Source organism: Artemia franciscana, chromosome 18 (genome assembly GCF_032884065.1).
Source record: "Artemia franciscana chromosome 18, ASM3288406v1, whole genome shotgun sequence".
NCBI classification, from domain to species: domain Eukaryota; kingdom Metazoa; phylum Arthropoda; class Branchiopoda; order Anostraca; family Artemiidae; genus Artemia; species Artemia franciscana.
In genome coordinates, this window is record NC_088880.1 from 34,339,213 (window position 1) to 34,356,526 (window position 17,314).

General features: G+C 37.7%; 1 protein-coding gene across 3 annotated transcripts in view; it reads right to left on the reverse strand.

Annotated features, from left to right (window-relative positions):
• Positions 1 to 17,314, reverse strand: part of LOC136038915 (WD repeat domain phosphoinositide-interacting protein 4-like) — a 56,859-nt gene that overhangs the window by 13,610 nt on the left and 25,935 nt on the right. For 2 of the 3 annotated variants that reach the window (XM_065722398.1, XM_065722399.1), the window contains 3 exons: positions 14,047 to 14,255; positions 9,073 to 9,174; positions 2,066 to 2,190 (listed from right to left, as the gene is read on the reverse strand). In XM_065722398.1, the coding sequence (XP_065578470.1) occupies positions 2,066 to 2,190; positions 9,073 to 9,174; positions 14,047 to 14,255 (436 nt within the window). The remainder of the gene's footprint in view (positions 1 to 2,065; positions 2,191 to 9,072; positions 9,175 to 14,046; positions 14,256 to 17,314) is intronic. The other variant, XM_065722400.1, reaches the window with a different exon arrangement.

The following is a 17,314-nucleotide window of genomic DNA, read 5'->3' on the forward strand; positions in this document are numbered from 1 at the left end:
CTTATCAAGTTTCATCCCGATCCCTCCACTCTAAGCGTTTTCCAAGATTTTAGGCTTTCCCCTCCAACTTCCCCCAATGTCACCGAATCCGGTTGAAATGTGAAATAATAGCTCTGAGACACGATATTCTTCTAAATATTAACTTTCATTAAGATCCAATCAGCTGTTCGTAATTAAAAAACCTCATTTTTTTCTAATTTTTCCGAATTAACCGATCCCACTCCCTCCCCCCCAGATGGTCGAATAGGGGAAACGTCTGTTTCCTGATACTCCTGCCAAATTTCATCGCCCTAACTTATCAGGAAGTGCCTAAATTCGCAAAACCGGGACCGACAGACATACCGCCAGACAGACAGACCGACAGAATTTGCGATCGCTATGTGTCACTTGGTAAATACCTAGTGCCATAAAAAACTAAAGAATAAGAAAAAGAGCTAAAATGCATTCAATAAGAAAAAATCTAAAATCCATTACTGTACATCATGTGTAGCCATCATATTTCTCAAAAATTCTAAATAGCCAGCTAAAAAAGAAAAATAAATAACTAAAAGGAAAAAAATAATGAATATTTTTAACCCTTCAGTCTTGTTTGGGCAACCCTGAACATTCTATTAAATATGAGATTGGTGACGGGTAGTAGAAAGCACTCTAGAATTTATAAGGGTTAATAAATTCAGCTTGTAGCTTAACTTCCAATTATTTACTATTTTTTAATTTTTTCTCTAAAATTAAATTTTTCAGGGGAATATATTTCTTAATTTGTAAGCATAAATTATTTATATAGCCTAAAGTAGCAGTGAATACAGGTAAAAAAAAACAACAAACAAACACGAAATTCAGGCCACCTTACAACAGGTTATAAAATTCAAAATATAAAATTCAATAAAATTCAATTTTCAAAGCAGGTAATATTCAAAATGGTGGATTGATGGCCGTGCCGTCTAGCATAACATAGCCCATAGCCCTTGCAGTCTACCATAGCGCGTGCTGCCTACCGTCCCCCTCCATTTGCCGGTGCCGTCCACCATAACAACTGAAAAACTACAGGTCTCCCTGGTCACCTACGAGTCCGGAGAACTTGTTGGTCATGTGTCAATCCTAAAACACAATAGTTTGCCTGAGACTCTAAGTAGGCAAGCCAATTAGGCATTGGTCACATGCTCACCTGTGAGTCCGAGCAAATTCAGTCCCCCCACCCTTTTGCATACAAGTCCAGACAACATTGTCCGTCATGAATCAGCCCAAAAGTCCCGATCATCCCAAAAGTTCAGTGACTATCTACCTTAGTTCTGCCCTAAGATGGATGATAGGCTATCTATCAACAGTGAAAATGACATCATTTTTAAACATTTCTGAAAAAGGCTTATACAAGCTGTGCCTCTCACTGAGACTATCTGTCTTGGCTTTTTCTCCAATAAGCCTTGGTGGATTGATACAACTTGATTTTAATAGAAAAAAAAAATTACATATCACGATTCAAACTAACACAGTTTTGTTAGCTGACCCTGTTTCACCTCTTACTCCCCATTCACAACATAAAAAATTTAGTTCCAAAACGGTATACATCACAGCACGGGCAAAGGAAAGTTTCCCTTTACGTAAATCGTAATAGCTTCACTTGCTACTTGACATTGCACACGCGCAAAACAGAGGCGCCATTGGGGGGGGGGGGGGTCAGGGGTGAGCAAATGCCCACCCCAGATTTTCCAGGGGGCCAAGCTTCCACCACAAAGGGCCCTTTTCCGGCCATAATTATCCATTAAGTCCAACATAATCCATTCTGTTCAAACGATTTAAACTAACTGCACGCCTATTAGCCAAAGAGCGTAATTACCTGACGACCCTTGGGGTAATTATGCTATTTGCTATTAATCATTGTAAACTTTGAAAGTAGGTTAGATTCATAATAAAAGTCTCAAGTTCTGTCAAATGCCCCATGCCCACCCCAAGATTTGGCCCAAATGGCACCTCTGGCGCAAAAGCGAGAAATCTCTAATGGAGAAGATAGAAATTTTCCATACTGTATAATATTTATGCTGTAATTTCTTATTATATTGCTACTAACCTGCTACCGTGTTTTTGGAAACAAAAGTACACACGCATGCGGATTCTGGGGGTACTGTGAAGGTTGCCAAGGCCCACTGAGAGTCGATATACCCCCCAGCTGTATTTAATCCAATCTTTGATAACCTGTAAGGCAATTCAAAATACACAATTGAATCTCTCTCATAGTAGCGCATAGTAGCGCACAACTTTGTTATGAATTTGCCAAACATATTTTTGAAGCTTATTAAGCAGACAATTACAAAAGAGAAACCGAACTCAAGGGAAACGTTTTCTCTTCAGACAAGAATCGAAGATTGTATAGAATTTCATTAGAAATCAGAATCGGAATTAATCATTAAAAGAAAAAAAAATTGAAGTCCAAGTATTCAAAAAAATTCTTACTACCAGGAGAAATTGAAATTTTTCAGACCAAAAATGAAAATGCGGAGCTTTCATGATATTTCATAGCTATTCAAGGACAATTTTTATAGAAAGACCAATCCTAGTTCTCATTTTGACGTCTCGAAATGTCAATCAATCCTGGTAGCAAGAAAACAAAGTTAGTTTTTTGTTTACACTAGATAAATACGATTTTTTTTAATGTTTTACTTTTTGAGCTTTAGTTTTGATTTTTACCATTTAAAGCATTACTATGAACAGTAGACGAACGAACGTACTATATGCAAAACATATGTTTAAATTTCATAAGAATTAGCTATTTATCTTCTTTGACGGATCTTCTCATCACAGCATAAGCATATATGAAAAGTCCTACACTCTCCATTAAGATTTTTGACACATATCAGTCTAGACTTCTCTTCATGACTCCGCCTCTTCGCACAAGCGCAATGACAAATGTTTAGCATATTACGATGGGCTTATGCTGCGATCTGACTGAAGAAACCGAAACTACTGCTGTGACACGCAGAAGGATATCCTTTTCCAGGCCTTTAATCTGTATCATTTCTGAAAAAAAAATTTCGCGACTGTTCACATACTTATACTGTGCTTCTGATCAGTTTTTGCACATCCTGCTCATATTCGCTATGCGTGAATATTCGTATTGTTTCAATCCAGCTTATACCCAGGAGTATACCTAGTTCTTTCTTCCAAATTCGCATAGCAACGGTGCAAAACGAAACCGTATTTTAATAAATGTTTATTTTTTTTGTCGATTTGATCTCAGACAACATCTGCTTAGCAATGAGACCACAGGAAGTTGGAGAAATAGCAATTAAGAGATTCGAACCCACATTTTACACTCGTTTGATACCCACAGACTAACTTAAATAAAAACGTTTAAAAATGAAATTTCAAAGGAAAGTAGGTTTTGTGAAGATTTCAAGTATCCAATAAGAATTGTATATATGGTACTTCAATATGGAACAATTCATTATCAGCCGCTAAAAATCAAATAAAATTTGTTGTTTCATTAGTTTAATATGTAATAAACTTGCATCAATATTGTACACCTTTTAAATTTATTTCTTTCAACTATACAGATAAGAAACTGACTAAATACAAAATTCAATCAAATAGTTGAATAGGCCTTAATAAGTACGTGATTAGCTTACTAGCTATTTTAAATATAGCCTATTTAATTTGCAGTAAAGCAAAAATACATTTTTGTCTCTGTTTAAATTTGGCTTGATTTTTCATCAGACTTTCAGTTTGTTCTGTGTTTTCTTTTTCCTTTTATAGTAGCTTCTGTAGTCTGTCATCTTACAAAGTTAATTTATAGGTTTTAAACTCAGAAGGACCCAAATATTAAAACGCGTTAACACCTAAAGCCAAGGCTCAGGTTTTTTTTTTTTTTACAGTTAAAAAAAGTTTGGAAGAATAAGAAGTCTGCAAACCAAAATTAGAATATTAGAAGCTACAGTAATGTCAGTGATCAAATATGACTTTGAAGCATGGGCACTCCGAAAAGTGGATAAAAATTTATTAGATGTTTTCCAGAGAAATTGCCTACGGATTGTTCTGGGTACCGGGATGACTGACCGTATTTCAAACAGTAGTACGAAAAATGTGGTTCAATCCCGCTGTCTAGGGCTATAATGAAAGAAATGTTGAGATTGCTAGGCCACGTTCTGTGGATGAAGGATGACAGATTGCCAAAGATTGTCCTTTTGGCCAACCGTCTGGGGCTACACGGAAAGCAGGTCGTCCTCTTCTGGGGTGGGAGATTGTCATAAATAAATATTTAACGGAAATGGGAAGTTCCTGGAAGGGTGTAAAGAGGGAGGCCTTGAATAGACTAGGTTGGAGGAGGAGCATGCGTAGCTATGTTGGCCTCAGAGGGCTTGGTGCTGCGGTGAGTTATTAGTAGTAGTAGTAATTAACACTTGAATATATTTTGAAAACAAAGTGAAGCAAAATAATAAACGAACTAAAAGAAGCAGCGCTCACATGAAATTCTGATGTTTTTTGGTAAATAAACAAACTTTCTCTCACTTTTATAAAAGTGTGACTTTTATATAAAAGTGTGAAAAAACACACTTTTATATTAAAATTCTTCATTGTTTTCAATAGTGTTTCAGGATTCATTTAGAAGGAACACTTAATTAGCTTTATAACTCGTTTGTTTGCTCCCCATGTATTTTTCTAGTGCCATTATGGAAGTTTTTTACCTCGTCAGAACGTCAACAAATTCGATCTGTCTTTTTCAAATTTTGTAAGTATTTTCTTCGTGTTCCTGTTGGGTCCCATAACAGTTATGTCTTCAAACATTACTGAGTTCTTGAGATATGTGATAAGATAGATGTTTTAGAAGGCAGATTCTGACAGCGATCTGAGTCAGTCGTAGATTTTCCGATAGGCTGTATTAATCGTTTTTGTATTATTGGTAGTGTATTTTTTAGTCTTTGTGATGATTAAATAAAAAAAAAGTTTTTTTAACTGAAAGTAAGGAGCGATATTAAAACTTAAAACGAAAAGAAATTACTTCGTATATGAAAGGGGCTGCTTCCTCATCAACGCCCTGCTCTTTACGCTGAAGTTTGAAAAAACCTTTAGAGCTTTTTTTAGAGTTTTGGTTACTATTGAGCCGGGTTACTCCTTACTACAGTTCGTTACCACGAACTGTTTGATAGGGAGTTTTTATTATGCATATTTCCTTTTCTACGCTCCTCTAAGCGCATTTTTGTATCAACAGAGGGTTCAAATAAATCACTATTATTATTATACTAGTTTTGACTATTAGTTTATTCCTTTCTCTATTATTAAGGGGTAGAATAGACATTTTATTATATTCACAGTTATGTTTTAATAATCTAGAATTTAATATATCATAATATAGTATATCATAATATATTATAACTTATATATAAATTATATTTATATTTAATGTAAACAAACATACTTCTTAATTTCATCTTCAATTACCATATAGATTTCGGATCTTTTCTGTTATACCTTTACCACTAATTAAAATGCGTTTTTTTAGACATTTATGGGTATTAAGTTGAAGCAAAAGAATGACGTATGGCAAAAGCTTTGGAAATATATAGTTTGGGCAATAAATTTGCACATTAGGAGGGAACGGTTGGGGATAAAACAAAGTTAAGTGCTTTTGGGAATGATATAAGTAAGTTCTTTAGGATTTTTTGGATTACTTATATAATTCCTCAAAGCGCTTCCCTTTGCTTTACTCCCCCCCCCCTAATATGCAAATATATAGCCCAAATTCCATATATTCCAAGCATTTTACCACACGTCCTTCTTTTATCTCAATTTAATACCCGCAAACTGAAGCAGCTTAATCCACGACTAAATAGTGGTGAAGGTATAACAGAGGAGATTCTAGTTTTCAGGCTTCCGGGTATCAGGTAGAAATTATGGCTTTTCGAAGATATACAAGCTTTGACCATATGTTGTCTCTTCTCGATGGTTAAAAATGCCAGAATCAAGGCCAAAAGAACACACCGAGTGTGAATCAAACGCGAGCCACCCACGTGAGGGGCGAGCATTATACAAAAAGACTAAGAATGGTCAAACATTAAATGTTCGCATCTAAATATTATGGGAGCAATTGAAATTGTGTTAAATTCTGGCAGTTTTGTTGTTTTTGACCTATCATGGAAAGGGGGGGGGGCAATCCATAATCAAAAATGAGTAGATCTATGGAAATCCTTACATATATTCTAACTGAAGCCAAACAACCATCGAAAACTGTAAAGTAACTGAAGAGAAAAGTAAGAAAAATTATGTTTATTTAACAAAAAATCAGAATTTCATGGGACTGTTAGTTCCAATGTGAAGACGTTCAGTACACTTTCTAAAATCTGATTAATGCGTAAGCACACAGGTAAAAAAAAGTGATACCGGGTGGTTACTTTATTAAAATGACCATGAGACGTGTGGACCACATTCATCCCCTTGAAATCGTGCTCTGGTTTTGAATATGTGATTCTGATGTTTACGTATTCTCATATGGGTACACATGGGAGTATTATGACCATAAAATATAAGCTCTGATAAGATGTGACATTTGCTTTGATAGGCTAATATAATTTCGCATATATATATATATGTCACACACACACACACACACACTCACAAACACACACACACACACATATATATATATATATATATATATATATATATATATATATATATATATATATATATATATATATATATATATATATATATATATATATATATATATATATATATATATATATATATATAATATATATATATATATATATATATATATATATATATATATATATATATACAACATTAAAAATAAGTTGTCTGTGTGTGTGTGTGTGTGCGTGTGTCGAGTGACGTCATGTTTGTGTGTCGACTGATGTCATATTTGTTGATTGACGAAATTACACACCGGGACATCGGGACACAAATAACGACCGGGACATCTATATATATAAAAAGACATTACAGACCGGGACACCGGTACACAAATGACGACCGGGACAAAAATGACGATCGGGACACAGGGAATATAAATGACGACCGCGACACTCAAAGAGAAATTACAGACTGGGACACCGGGATACAAATGACGACCGGGACACAGGGAAACAACAACAACGGGGACGCCGGAGGGCACAGGGGGATATATAAATGACGACAGGGACACAGGGAATGTTCAATTAGCAATCACCATCAACAAAGCTCAAGGGCAATCATTAGAATAATGAGGTATAGATCTGAATACAGATTGTTTTTCCCATGGACAATTATATGTTGCATGTTCAAGAGTCGGTAAACCTGACAATCCATTTATATGCACAGACAATGGGACAGCCAAGAATGTTGTACATTCGCAAGTTTTACGTAGTTAAAAATATATGTATATATCTATCTATATTCACAGGTGGGACACAGGGACACAACTACAATGGCGCGTAACTAATATGGCGCGTAACGACTTGCGCGCGCGGGGGGGGCTTGGGGGGCGCTCAGACCAGGACACCCGAACACAAATGACGACCGGGACAAAAATGACGACCGGGACACCGGGACACAGGGAATATAAATGACGACCGCGACACTCAAAGACAAATTAAAGACTGGGACACCGGGACACAAATGACGACCGGGACACAAATGACGACCGGGACACAGGGAAACAAAAACAACGGGGACGCCGGGGGGCACAGGGGGATACCGTTCGATTAGCAATCACCATCAACAAAGCTCAAGGGCAATCAGTAGAATAAGACACAGGGACACAACTACAATAGCGCGTAACTAATATGGCACGTAACGACTTGCGCGCGCGGGGGGGCTTGGGTGGGGGGGATGTGCGAAGCGCCCCCACCAACTAGGTGTTGGGGTGGCGCGAACGGCCACCCCAACAGCTAGTATATATATAAAAATAAGTTGTCTGTGTGTCTGTGTGTCGAGTGACGTCATGTTTGTGTGTCGACTGACGTCATGTTTGTTGATTGACGAAATTACACACCGGGACATCGGGACACAAATGACGACCGGGACACCGGGACATAGGGAATATAAATGACGACCGGGACACTCAAAGAGAAAGCGACCGGGACACAAGGAATGTTCGATTAGCAATCACCATCTACAAAGCACCGGGACACAAATGACGACCGGGACACAGGGAATATAAATGACGACCAGGACATAAGTAAAAAAAAACTAAAAAAAACTAAAAAAAGGTAAAAACTACAAAAAAACTAAAAAGAAAAAAACTAAAAACTAATAAAAAAACTAAAAAAGCTAAAAAACTAAAAAAAACTAAAAAAGAAAAAAAATAAAAAAAAGGAAAAAACTAGCAATCACCATCAACAAAGTTCAAGGGCAATCATTAGAATCATGAGGTATAACTAAAAAAAAACTAAAAAAAGGTAAAAAACAAAAAACTAAAAAAAGACCAATTCAAAAACGAATGTATATACAGACCGGGACACAAATGACGACCGGGACACCAGGACCCAAGGAATATAAATGACGACCGGGACACTCAGAGAAATTACAGACTGGGACACCGGGACACAAATGACGACCGGAACACAGGGAATATAAATGACGACCAGGACACAGGGACATAACTAAAACGGGGACGCCAGGGGGCACAGGGGGATATATAAATGACGACGGCGACACAGGGAATGGTCGATTAGTAATCACCATCAACAAAGCTCAAGGGCAATCATTAGAATCATGAGGTATAGATCTGAATACGGATTGTTTTCCCATGGACAATTATATGTTGCATGTTCAAGAGTCGGTAAACCTGACAATCTATTTATATGCACAGACAATGGGACAGCGAAGAATGTTGTATATTCGCAAGTTTTACGTTGTTAAAAACATATATATCTATCTATCTATATTCACAGGTGGGACAGAGGGACACAACTACAATGGCGCGTAACGACTTACGCGCGCGGGGGGGGGGGGGCTTGGGGGGGCGTGAAGCACCCCCACCAACTAGGTTTTGGGGTGGCGCGAAGCGCCATCCCAACAGCTAGTATATATATATATATATATATATATAAGAAATATATAAAACACAAGTAAACTTACGCTGAGCGTTTATTCAACTGGAGATCTCGAACTGCAAAGACATGAACAGTCCCTTTATCACTGGCACAGCATAAAAACTCTGAATCACGGCTGAAGTTAATGCTGAAAAAGGAGTCTGATTTAAACAAATTTGAGCCGATATATCACAAGTGTCAGGAGGAGGAGAGTTAAGGGGTTAGAAGTCGGAAGGGGAGGTTAAAGAGGGGAAGGGAGGGTTCGGACTGATGTTATAAAAGAAGATTAGAAAAAATATATAGCCTAGAAGTTAGAGGAAGAAGTCAAAAGTCTAAATTTAAGCGCTGCTGACACAAAATAGTGTTCATAGAAGAAATTATTGCAGTTTTTGCCATAAGAGCATTGAGATTGAACGGTGGCAGACAGAAGTGGTCTATCACTGAAGTAACGCCACCGATTTCTGGTCTTTTTAATTTTTTATATTGCTCTTTGTTGTTGAAAAAGCTCCCTTTTTCACTTTTGTCTTTTGTCCGTTTTTTAACTAGCATAAAGTTTATCATCTATTCATAGTAACAACAAATTTATTCACATGGAAAGGCACACAGAGTAATTAATACACCCAACACTAAAAATAATAATAAAAAACACGCCATACTAAACCTAGGATCCTCACATTCGCACTGGAGAAAATCACTACCTAGTAATGAGCTACTAAATTGTGAAAAACCTTCGGAGCACAGAACATCGTCTGGAAGGTGTCTCCAGTGCTTACACACTCTAGAAACAAAACTATGAATTATCACTTCGATAAGATTTTCAAATTTCGAATAAGATTTTTATCATTTTGGAGGGATATAGCTTGTAGGAATGCTGCCAAGTAGCTCTGTAATGCCAAAACCTGAAAAAAATACTTAGGGCCACATTACCAGTCCAAAGAACAATTCGATGGACGAGGTATCAACACTACTTTTACATTGGACGTCCAAGAGGTTGTCATTCATGACTGCACACAAACAAGCATATAGTTGATGAATTACGAGTGTTATGAGTAGAAAAAGTAGATGTGGTATCGACTCTAGTTTTTCATTGAGAGTCGTCTCCTTGAGTCTTTAATTTTTCTTCAGGGACTATCATTTAAAACATCGACCGTCATCACCATCCATCCAATCTTCACGTACATTTATCTCCAGAGCTGCCATCTTTGTCAATATAAAATTCTGTTTCAAGCATCGCTTTAAAAAACAACCAAATCATCATAGGCGCATGCTTCTTTCCTTACTCTGGTTCCATCATAGGCATGTCCATACCATGACCATCCATTATTTTGATTCGTATTTTGATTTTGTCAGGAACCAAAACTGAAAGGGGTATATTGCTGGGCCAAAAGACTAACAGAATTAGCATGAAAACCCGACATAAAAGAATGTTTTCGACTTTTTTATACTTCTTTTCTGTCCGAGCGACGAGTTCACAAGCCTGACTGTTCAATCGAAGAATCAAGTGAGTTTAGGGATTAGTTAATGGGCATTAGTATAGCTTCTTGCCTTCGCCTCCTCGGTGGTATATATCATCTCGCCCGTTACGGGTAGATCAAAGGAATTTCAACTATTGTTATTAAAATACTTTGTACCACTCTAACAACTCAATATAGCTCCAAGCCACATGGGGAAAACAGAGCTGCACACACTTATCCTTCATCCTGATCTGTCCAAACTCTGCTTTTTATCCTTTCCTGTTAAGTTTCAACCTTCTCTTGGATTCTCCAGATTATGGCCTCTTTTTGTCTAGATTAAGGCCTCTTTCCTCCCAATTCAAGGATCCCATGCTTCTTTTGCCCCTTGGTAGATGAACAAAAAGAAAAAATTTCCAGAAATCTATCATCGTCCATCCACAAATGCGATCTAGGCTTCTTAGCCTTTCTTTCGTAGGATCGGACTACATTTTTCGTTCAGATTCTAAATATAGCTATCTAGAAATATTATTGCATGCCTATTCTACAAGTGCTTTCATCGTTCTGAAGCTAGATATGTAACTATTTAGGCAGACTTTTTTTGGCATAGCTTTTTGTCAGATTGTTTAAATTATATACAAATATTTAAATATTAATCTTAACTGTTCTATTTTTCTAAATTCTTCGGTTTGTTAAAAAAAACAAGAGCTAAGAGCTCATATGGCACTTGTGACGAGGCGAGAAGAGCTAAGAGCCAAGAGATCATATGGTATGAGCTCTAACAAAATTCTATGAATCAATAGATTGATTTAAAAAGGAAAATAAGAGGCTTAATGCCGGTCAGGATTCAAAATAAGAGCTCTGAGTCACGATATCCTTCTAAATATAAAAATTCATTAAGATCCCATCACCCACTCGTAAGTTATAAATACCTAATTTTTTCTAATTTTTCCTCTCCCTTTAGCCCCCCAGATGGTCGAATCTGGGAAAACGACTTTATCAAGTCAAATTGTGCAGCTCCCTGACACGCCTATAAATTTTCATCGTCCTAGCACGTCCAGAAGCACCAAACTCGCCAAATCACTGAACCCCTCCCCCCAACTCCCCCAAAGAGAGCGAATCCAGTACGATTCTGTCAATCACGTATCAAGGACATTTGTTTATTCTATCCACCAAGCTTCATCCCGATTTCTACACTCCAAGTGTTTTTCCAAGGTTTCCCCCTCCAACTCCCCCAGTGTCAAACGATCTGGTCGGGATTTGAAATAAGAGCCCTGAGACATGAATTCTTTCTAAAAATCAAATTTCATAAAGATCCAATCATCTATTCGTAAGATAAAAATACCCCAATTTTCACGTTTTCCAAGAATTCCGGTTTCCCCCTCCAACTCCCCCCAACGTCACAGGATCTGGTCGGAATTTAAATTAGAGCTTTAAAGCACAAGATCCTTCTAAATATCAAATATCATTAAGATCTGGTCACCCTTTCGTAAGTTACAAATACCTCAATTTTCAAAATTACCCCCCCCCCCTCCAATTCCACCAAAGAGAGGACGTATCAGTCACGTATCTTAGACAGGTTTTTATTCCTCCCATCCAGTTTCATTCTGATCTCACCGCTTTAAGTATTTTCTAAGATTTCCGGTCCCCCCCCCCAAACTGCCCCCCCAATTACGCTTGATCCGGTTGAGATTTAAAATAAGAGATCTGAGGAACGAGGTCCTTCTAAATATGAAGTTTCATGAAGATCCGATCACTCCTTCGTAAGTTAAAAATACGTCATTTTTTCGTATTTTTCAGAATTAACCCCCCTAATGGATCGGATCCGTTCCAATTATGTAAATCACGTTTGAAAGACTTCTGCTTATTTTTCCCACCAAGTTTCATCCCGATCCCTCCAATCTAAGCGTTTTCCATGATTTTAGGTTCCCCCACCCCAAACTTCCCCCAACGTCACCAGATCCAGGCAGGATTTAAAATAAGAGCTTTGAGACACGATATCCTTCTAAATATCAAATTTCATTGAGATCCGATAACCCGTTCGTAAGTTAAAAATACCTCATTTTTCAGAATTAACCCCTCCCCCAACTACCCCAACGAGAGCAAATCCGTTCCGGTTATGTCAATCATGTGTCTAGGACTCGTGATTATTTTTTCCACCAAATTTCATCCCGATCCCTCCATTCTAAGTGTTTTTCAAGTTTTAGGGTTCCCACTCCCACCCCCCCCCCCCAATGTCACCAGATCTGGTCGGGTTTAAAATGAGAGCTCTGAGCCACGATATCCTTCTAAATATCAAATTTCATTGAGATCCGATCACCTGTTCGTAAGTTAAAAATACCTCATTTTTTCTAATTTTTCACAAATAACCCCCCCCCCTCCCAACTATCCCAAAGAGAGCGGATCCGTTCCACTTATGTCAATCATATATCTAGCACTTGTGTTTATTTTTCCCACCAAGTTTCATCCCGATCCCTCCACTCTAAGTGTTTTCCAAGTTTTAGGTTTCCCCCTCCAAACTCCCCCCCCAATGTCACCAGATCCGGTCGGGATTTAAAATAAGAGCTTTAAGACACGATATCCTTCTAAACATCAAATTTCATTGAGATCCAATACCCGTTCGTAAGTTAAAAATACCTCATTCTTTCTAATTTTTCAGAATTACCCCCCCCCCCCAACTACCCCAAAGAGAGCGGATCCGTTCCGATTATGTCAATCATGTATCTGGGACTTGTGCTTGTTTTTCCCATCAAGTTTCATCCCGATCCCTCCACTCTAAGTGTTTTCTAAGATTTTAGGTTCCCCCCCCCCTCCAACTCCCCCCAATGTCATCAGATCCGGTCGGGATTTAAAATATGAGCGCTGAGACACAATATCATCCCAAACATCAAATTTCATTAAGATCCCATCACCCATTCATAAGTTAAAATACTTCCTTTTTTCTATTTTTTCCGAATTAACCGGCCCCCCACTCCCCCCAGATGATCAAATTGGAAAAACGTCCCGTCCCTGATACGCCTGCCAAATTTCATCGTCCTAGCTTACCTGGAAGTGCCTAAAGTAGCAAAACCGGTACCGACAGACAGACAGACAGACCAACAGACAGATCGACAGACAGACCGACAGAATTGGCGATTGCTATATGTCACTTGGTTAATACCAAGTGCCATAAAAATTATTAGTTTTACTCTTTTTTACGAAAATAATTTTTATAGTCAGCTAAAAAAGAGAATTGAACTTGAAGATAGGTCAACTTGACTTTTCGGATATCTTCAATCAATGAAGATATCTCATTTTTGCCATAGATATACTATTATTTTGACATATCCTGCAGTGAGGCTGAAGAACGGTCTAAATTATCAGAATGATTAAAGAGAAGAAACTAATCTAAAACTTGGAAAGAAGATGAAAGTTTAATTTGTGCCCTGAAAGCTTAATAACAAATTCCACTGGGAGGTTAGAAAAATGTTTCTTCTAAAAACACATGGGGCAATTCTTTTAAATTGTTTCAAAGCTGAATAAATAGGAAAAAGTAATAAATTAAGAAGAAAGTAAAGTGAAATAACTACCAATAAAGATTTGCCGTGTCCGACCCTCTTCTCAGTTCCGCAAGCAAAACCTTTTTTAGTGTATCCCATACACGAATTAACGTTCCCTTTTCTGATGCCGAGGCAACCATTGATGCGTCTTGATTAAGGGCTATACAGGATATCTCGCTTTGGTGTGCTGAAACGGTTATTGGCGCTTTAGACATAGATGTCTCTGACGTACTCAAGTCCTAAAAACGAAGGAAATAAAAGGTCTTTGAATAGAGGTGTATTTGATTCACGCAAACCCAAGAAGATAGAAAATACAGCTGATAAAGAGCCTTTTTTCTATATTATTTACAATACAAATAGGACCATATTGAAATTTATTCCATTTTCTGGAATACGGCACAATCATTACAAACAAAAACATGTTTATAATGTTTAAAATGTTTGCTTCAACATGGCATGAATCGTCATAAGTTTACTTTCTGGCCTTTAGAAACCCTAAATAGGAAAATGGTAACCCATCATGCACAATTATTCACAATTCAATAGTCATCTGAAGATCCTTCTTCTGATAATAACTAGCTTAGGAGAAAAAAGAGGCCATCCACGGTTGGAGTTAGAGGATGTCATAAAGAAATATTTAAGGGGAATTGGAACTTCCTGGGAGGGTGTAAAGAGGGGGGATTTGAATAGATTGGGATGGAGGAGGAGCGTGCGTAGCTGTGTCGGCCTCAGGCGACTTGTAGTAGTTGATGGTGATTCCCATGCAAAAACGGGATTTTCATTGTTGTTTAATCAATAGATTTTCCTTGTTGTTCAGGCCAGGGACTGTAAATTCCAGAATAGGGCTTTCGGTCAAAGCAATTACAATGGTGTAGTTTTTCTGTTTCGGTCCCGGCACAATTTTGAGGGGTTCTAGGCTTTTTTTTTACCAAGGGCAGTGTTTGTCTTTTATTTGGTTGCAGCTGCCGTTGCAACCACGATTTAAGTAAAATGTGGTTAAAACAGTAATTATGGAAATAATAAAATGCAGAAGACTTCAGATCCTATGAAATCAATCTGATATACGGCCAGGAAAAGATATCTGGCAAGATTCCATTTGGCAGGAATTAAAGAACGCCATAAATTGTTTATACAATTTAAATTTAATTTGGTGTTTTTAAAATCACCTATAAAATACGGTAACTTACTAAATATGTGTACATCAAATGGCGTCAAATGGAGGGTAGGGGCCTATGACCCCTACATTCCCCTTCCTAAATTTTGAAAAATACTTTTTTGTGGTATTTTTCAACCAGATCTTAAAAAAAAGTTTGCTCTCCCCATTTTCTTGAATTGCCACCACTAACCCCGCTATAATTCAATTATCATCTGAGAATCCTTATTCCAATAATAGCTTGAGACATAAAGATGAAAGTGGATGACTTCTAACTCTTTGAAACCCCCCTCTATGAAAAACACCCTGAAAAACCTGGCGTAATAGCAACCAAAACTTAGAAAAGTAGTTTTGATAATAATCAATACATCAAAACGATCTATGCTGATTCCAAATATATAAATTACATTAAGCTTAATGATACCCATCAAAGGCCACGAGGATGAGAGAATATGCCAAATTTTCAAAAAAGGTGAGAAACACCCCCAGTAGACTCAGGCGATCTTAATGAAAGGCCCATCATTAGATTCAGAAGTCAGGGAACCTTACTGTAGAAGTGCCGGTCTTCTACCAACCAAAATGTGGAATTTCTAATGTTTATGCCAGAAGAAAGATCAAGAATGCGAATCCATTTCTTTTGTTTTCCAAAGGGGTGACCTGTTCAGCCATTGTTCCTAGAAATTCAGTAGAACGCTCATTCAAAGGAATATCAAAATTTCTGGTGCCCATTTCAAGTAACCAAAGACTGCAATACAACTAGCCCGATACCACGTCCCTTTTTTCTCCAATGATATCCGATCAAAATTATGAGATAGCCATTTGATTCGGCATAGTTTAAAGATCGAATAACTATGCCTCTAGAGATGACTTGGCCCCCCATAACCCCTGGGGAAAGGGCAGTAAGTTATGCAATTTACCCAATGTTTATGTATAGCATTTGTTACTGGAAAATATACGGTAATATTTTACGGGTTAATTTTCTTCAAGGGGGAGGGGGTTTCCCACGGAAAGAATTTTTCCAGGGGAAAAGGTTTCCGGGAGAATTGTCCGTGGAAAATTTCGAACAGGTGTGGGGGGGGGCAGTAAGCTACACAGTTTGACCATGGTTTACATATAACATTTGTTTTCGGAAATATATGGAAATTTTCCAAGGAGGCTTTCAATGAAGGAGAGGGAAGGGAATTTCGGACATGATTTAAAAAACTATCAAAATTAAATTGAAAAAAGTGTTTTTAATGAGAGTAAGGCAAGTTGTACAGGAGAAACTTTCAGCGAGGAGGGAATTGATCAGGAGAAATTTTCCAGAGGAAGTTCCACACGGGGGGATTTTCCACAGGGAAATCTTTCGCGGTAGGGCTTCTTCGGGGGAATTTTGCCACGGAGGGGGGAGGGGAGTTTCCCGGTTAGATTAAAATTAAGATAAAGTAAATATAAAACACAAGTTATTTTTAACTGAAAGTATAGAGTAACATTAAAACTTAAAACGAACAGAAATTATTCTGTATATGAAGGGGGCTGCTCCTTCCTCAACCCTTACTCATTACACACAGTTTTTTTAAATGTTTTCATAATGCTTCTTACTTTCAGCAAAAAACTTGTTTTTATTTTAATAATACGTTAGTACTCCTTTTTGTTGTGCTTTGATGGATATGGTGTTAACCTATATATAACGTTTAACACAATTACTAAGCTACACATGTTTTATTGAGTAAATTCATGTCTAATTCAGTAAAATGGTCCATTCATCTGACAAGTTCAAATGCAAAGTCGTGTCAGTGTCAATGCATATGAGACTGACACACTGGTAAGCAGCCCCTGTCTCCATTTCAATCTGCTTAAAGCTTCTGATTTTGCAACTTTCCGAGATCTTTGCGATGGGCTGAAGCCATTTTGCAACAGTCTCACCAAAGTAAAGCACAGTCCGGCCCAGCAAAGCCCAGTAAATTTGTCCTGAGAGCTATTCAAGCTACATATTTTATCTTTCAATGATACACATAATAAGCAGAATCCAATCCCTTCACTTATAAGAAGCGTGTTAATCCGGCTCAGAATGCAACACTAGCGAACAGTCCTCCAGTCATTTTCTTCAAAGCATCTGTTTCGGCCTCGTCACCAGAGGTTTTAAGTCCTTTTTTTATAATCTTA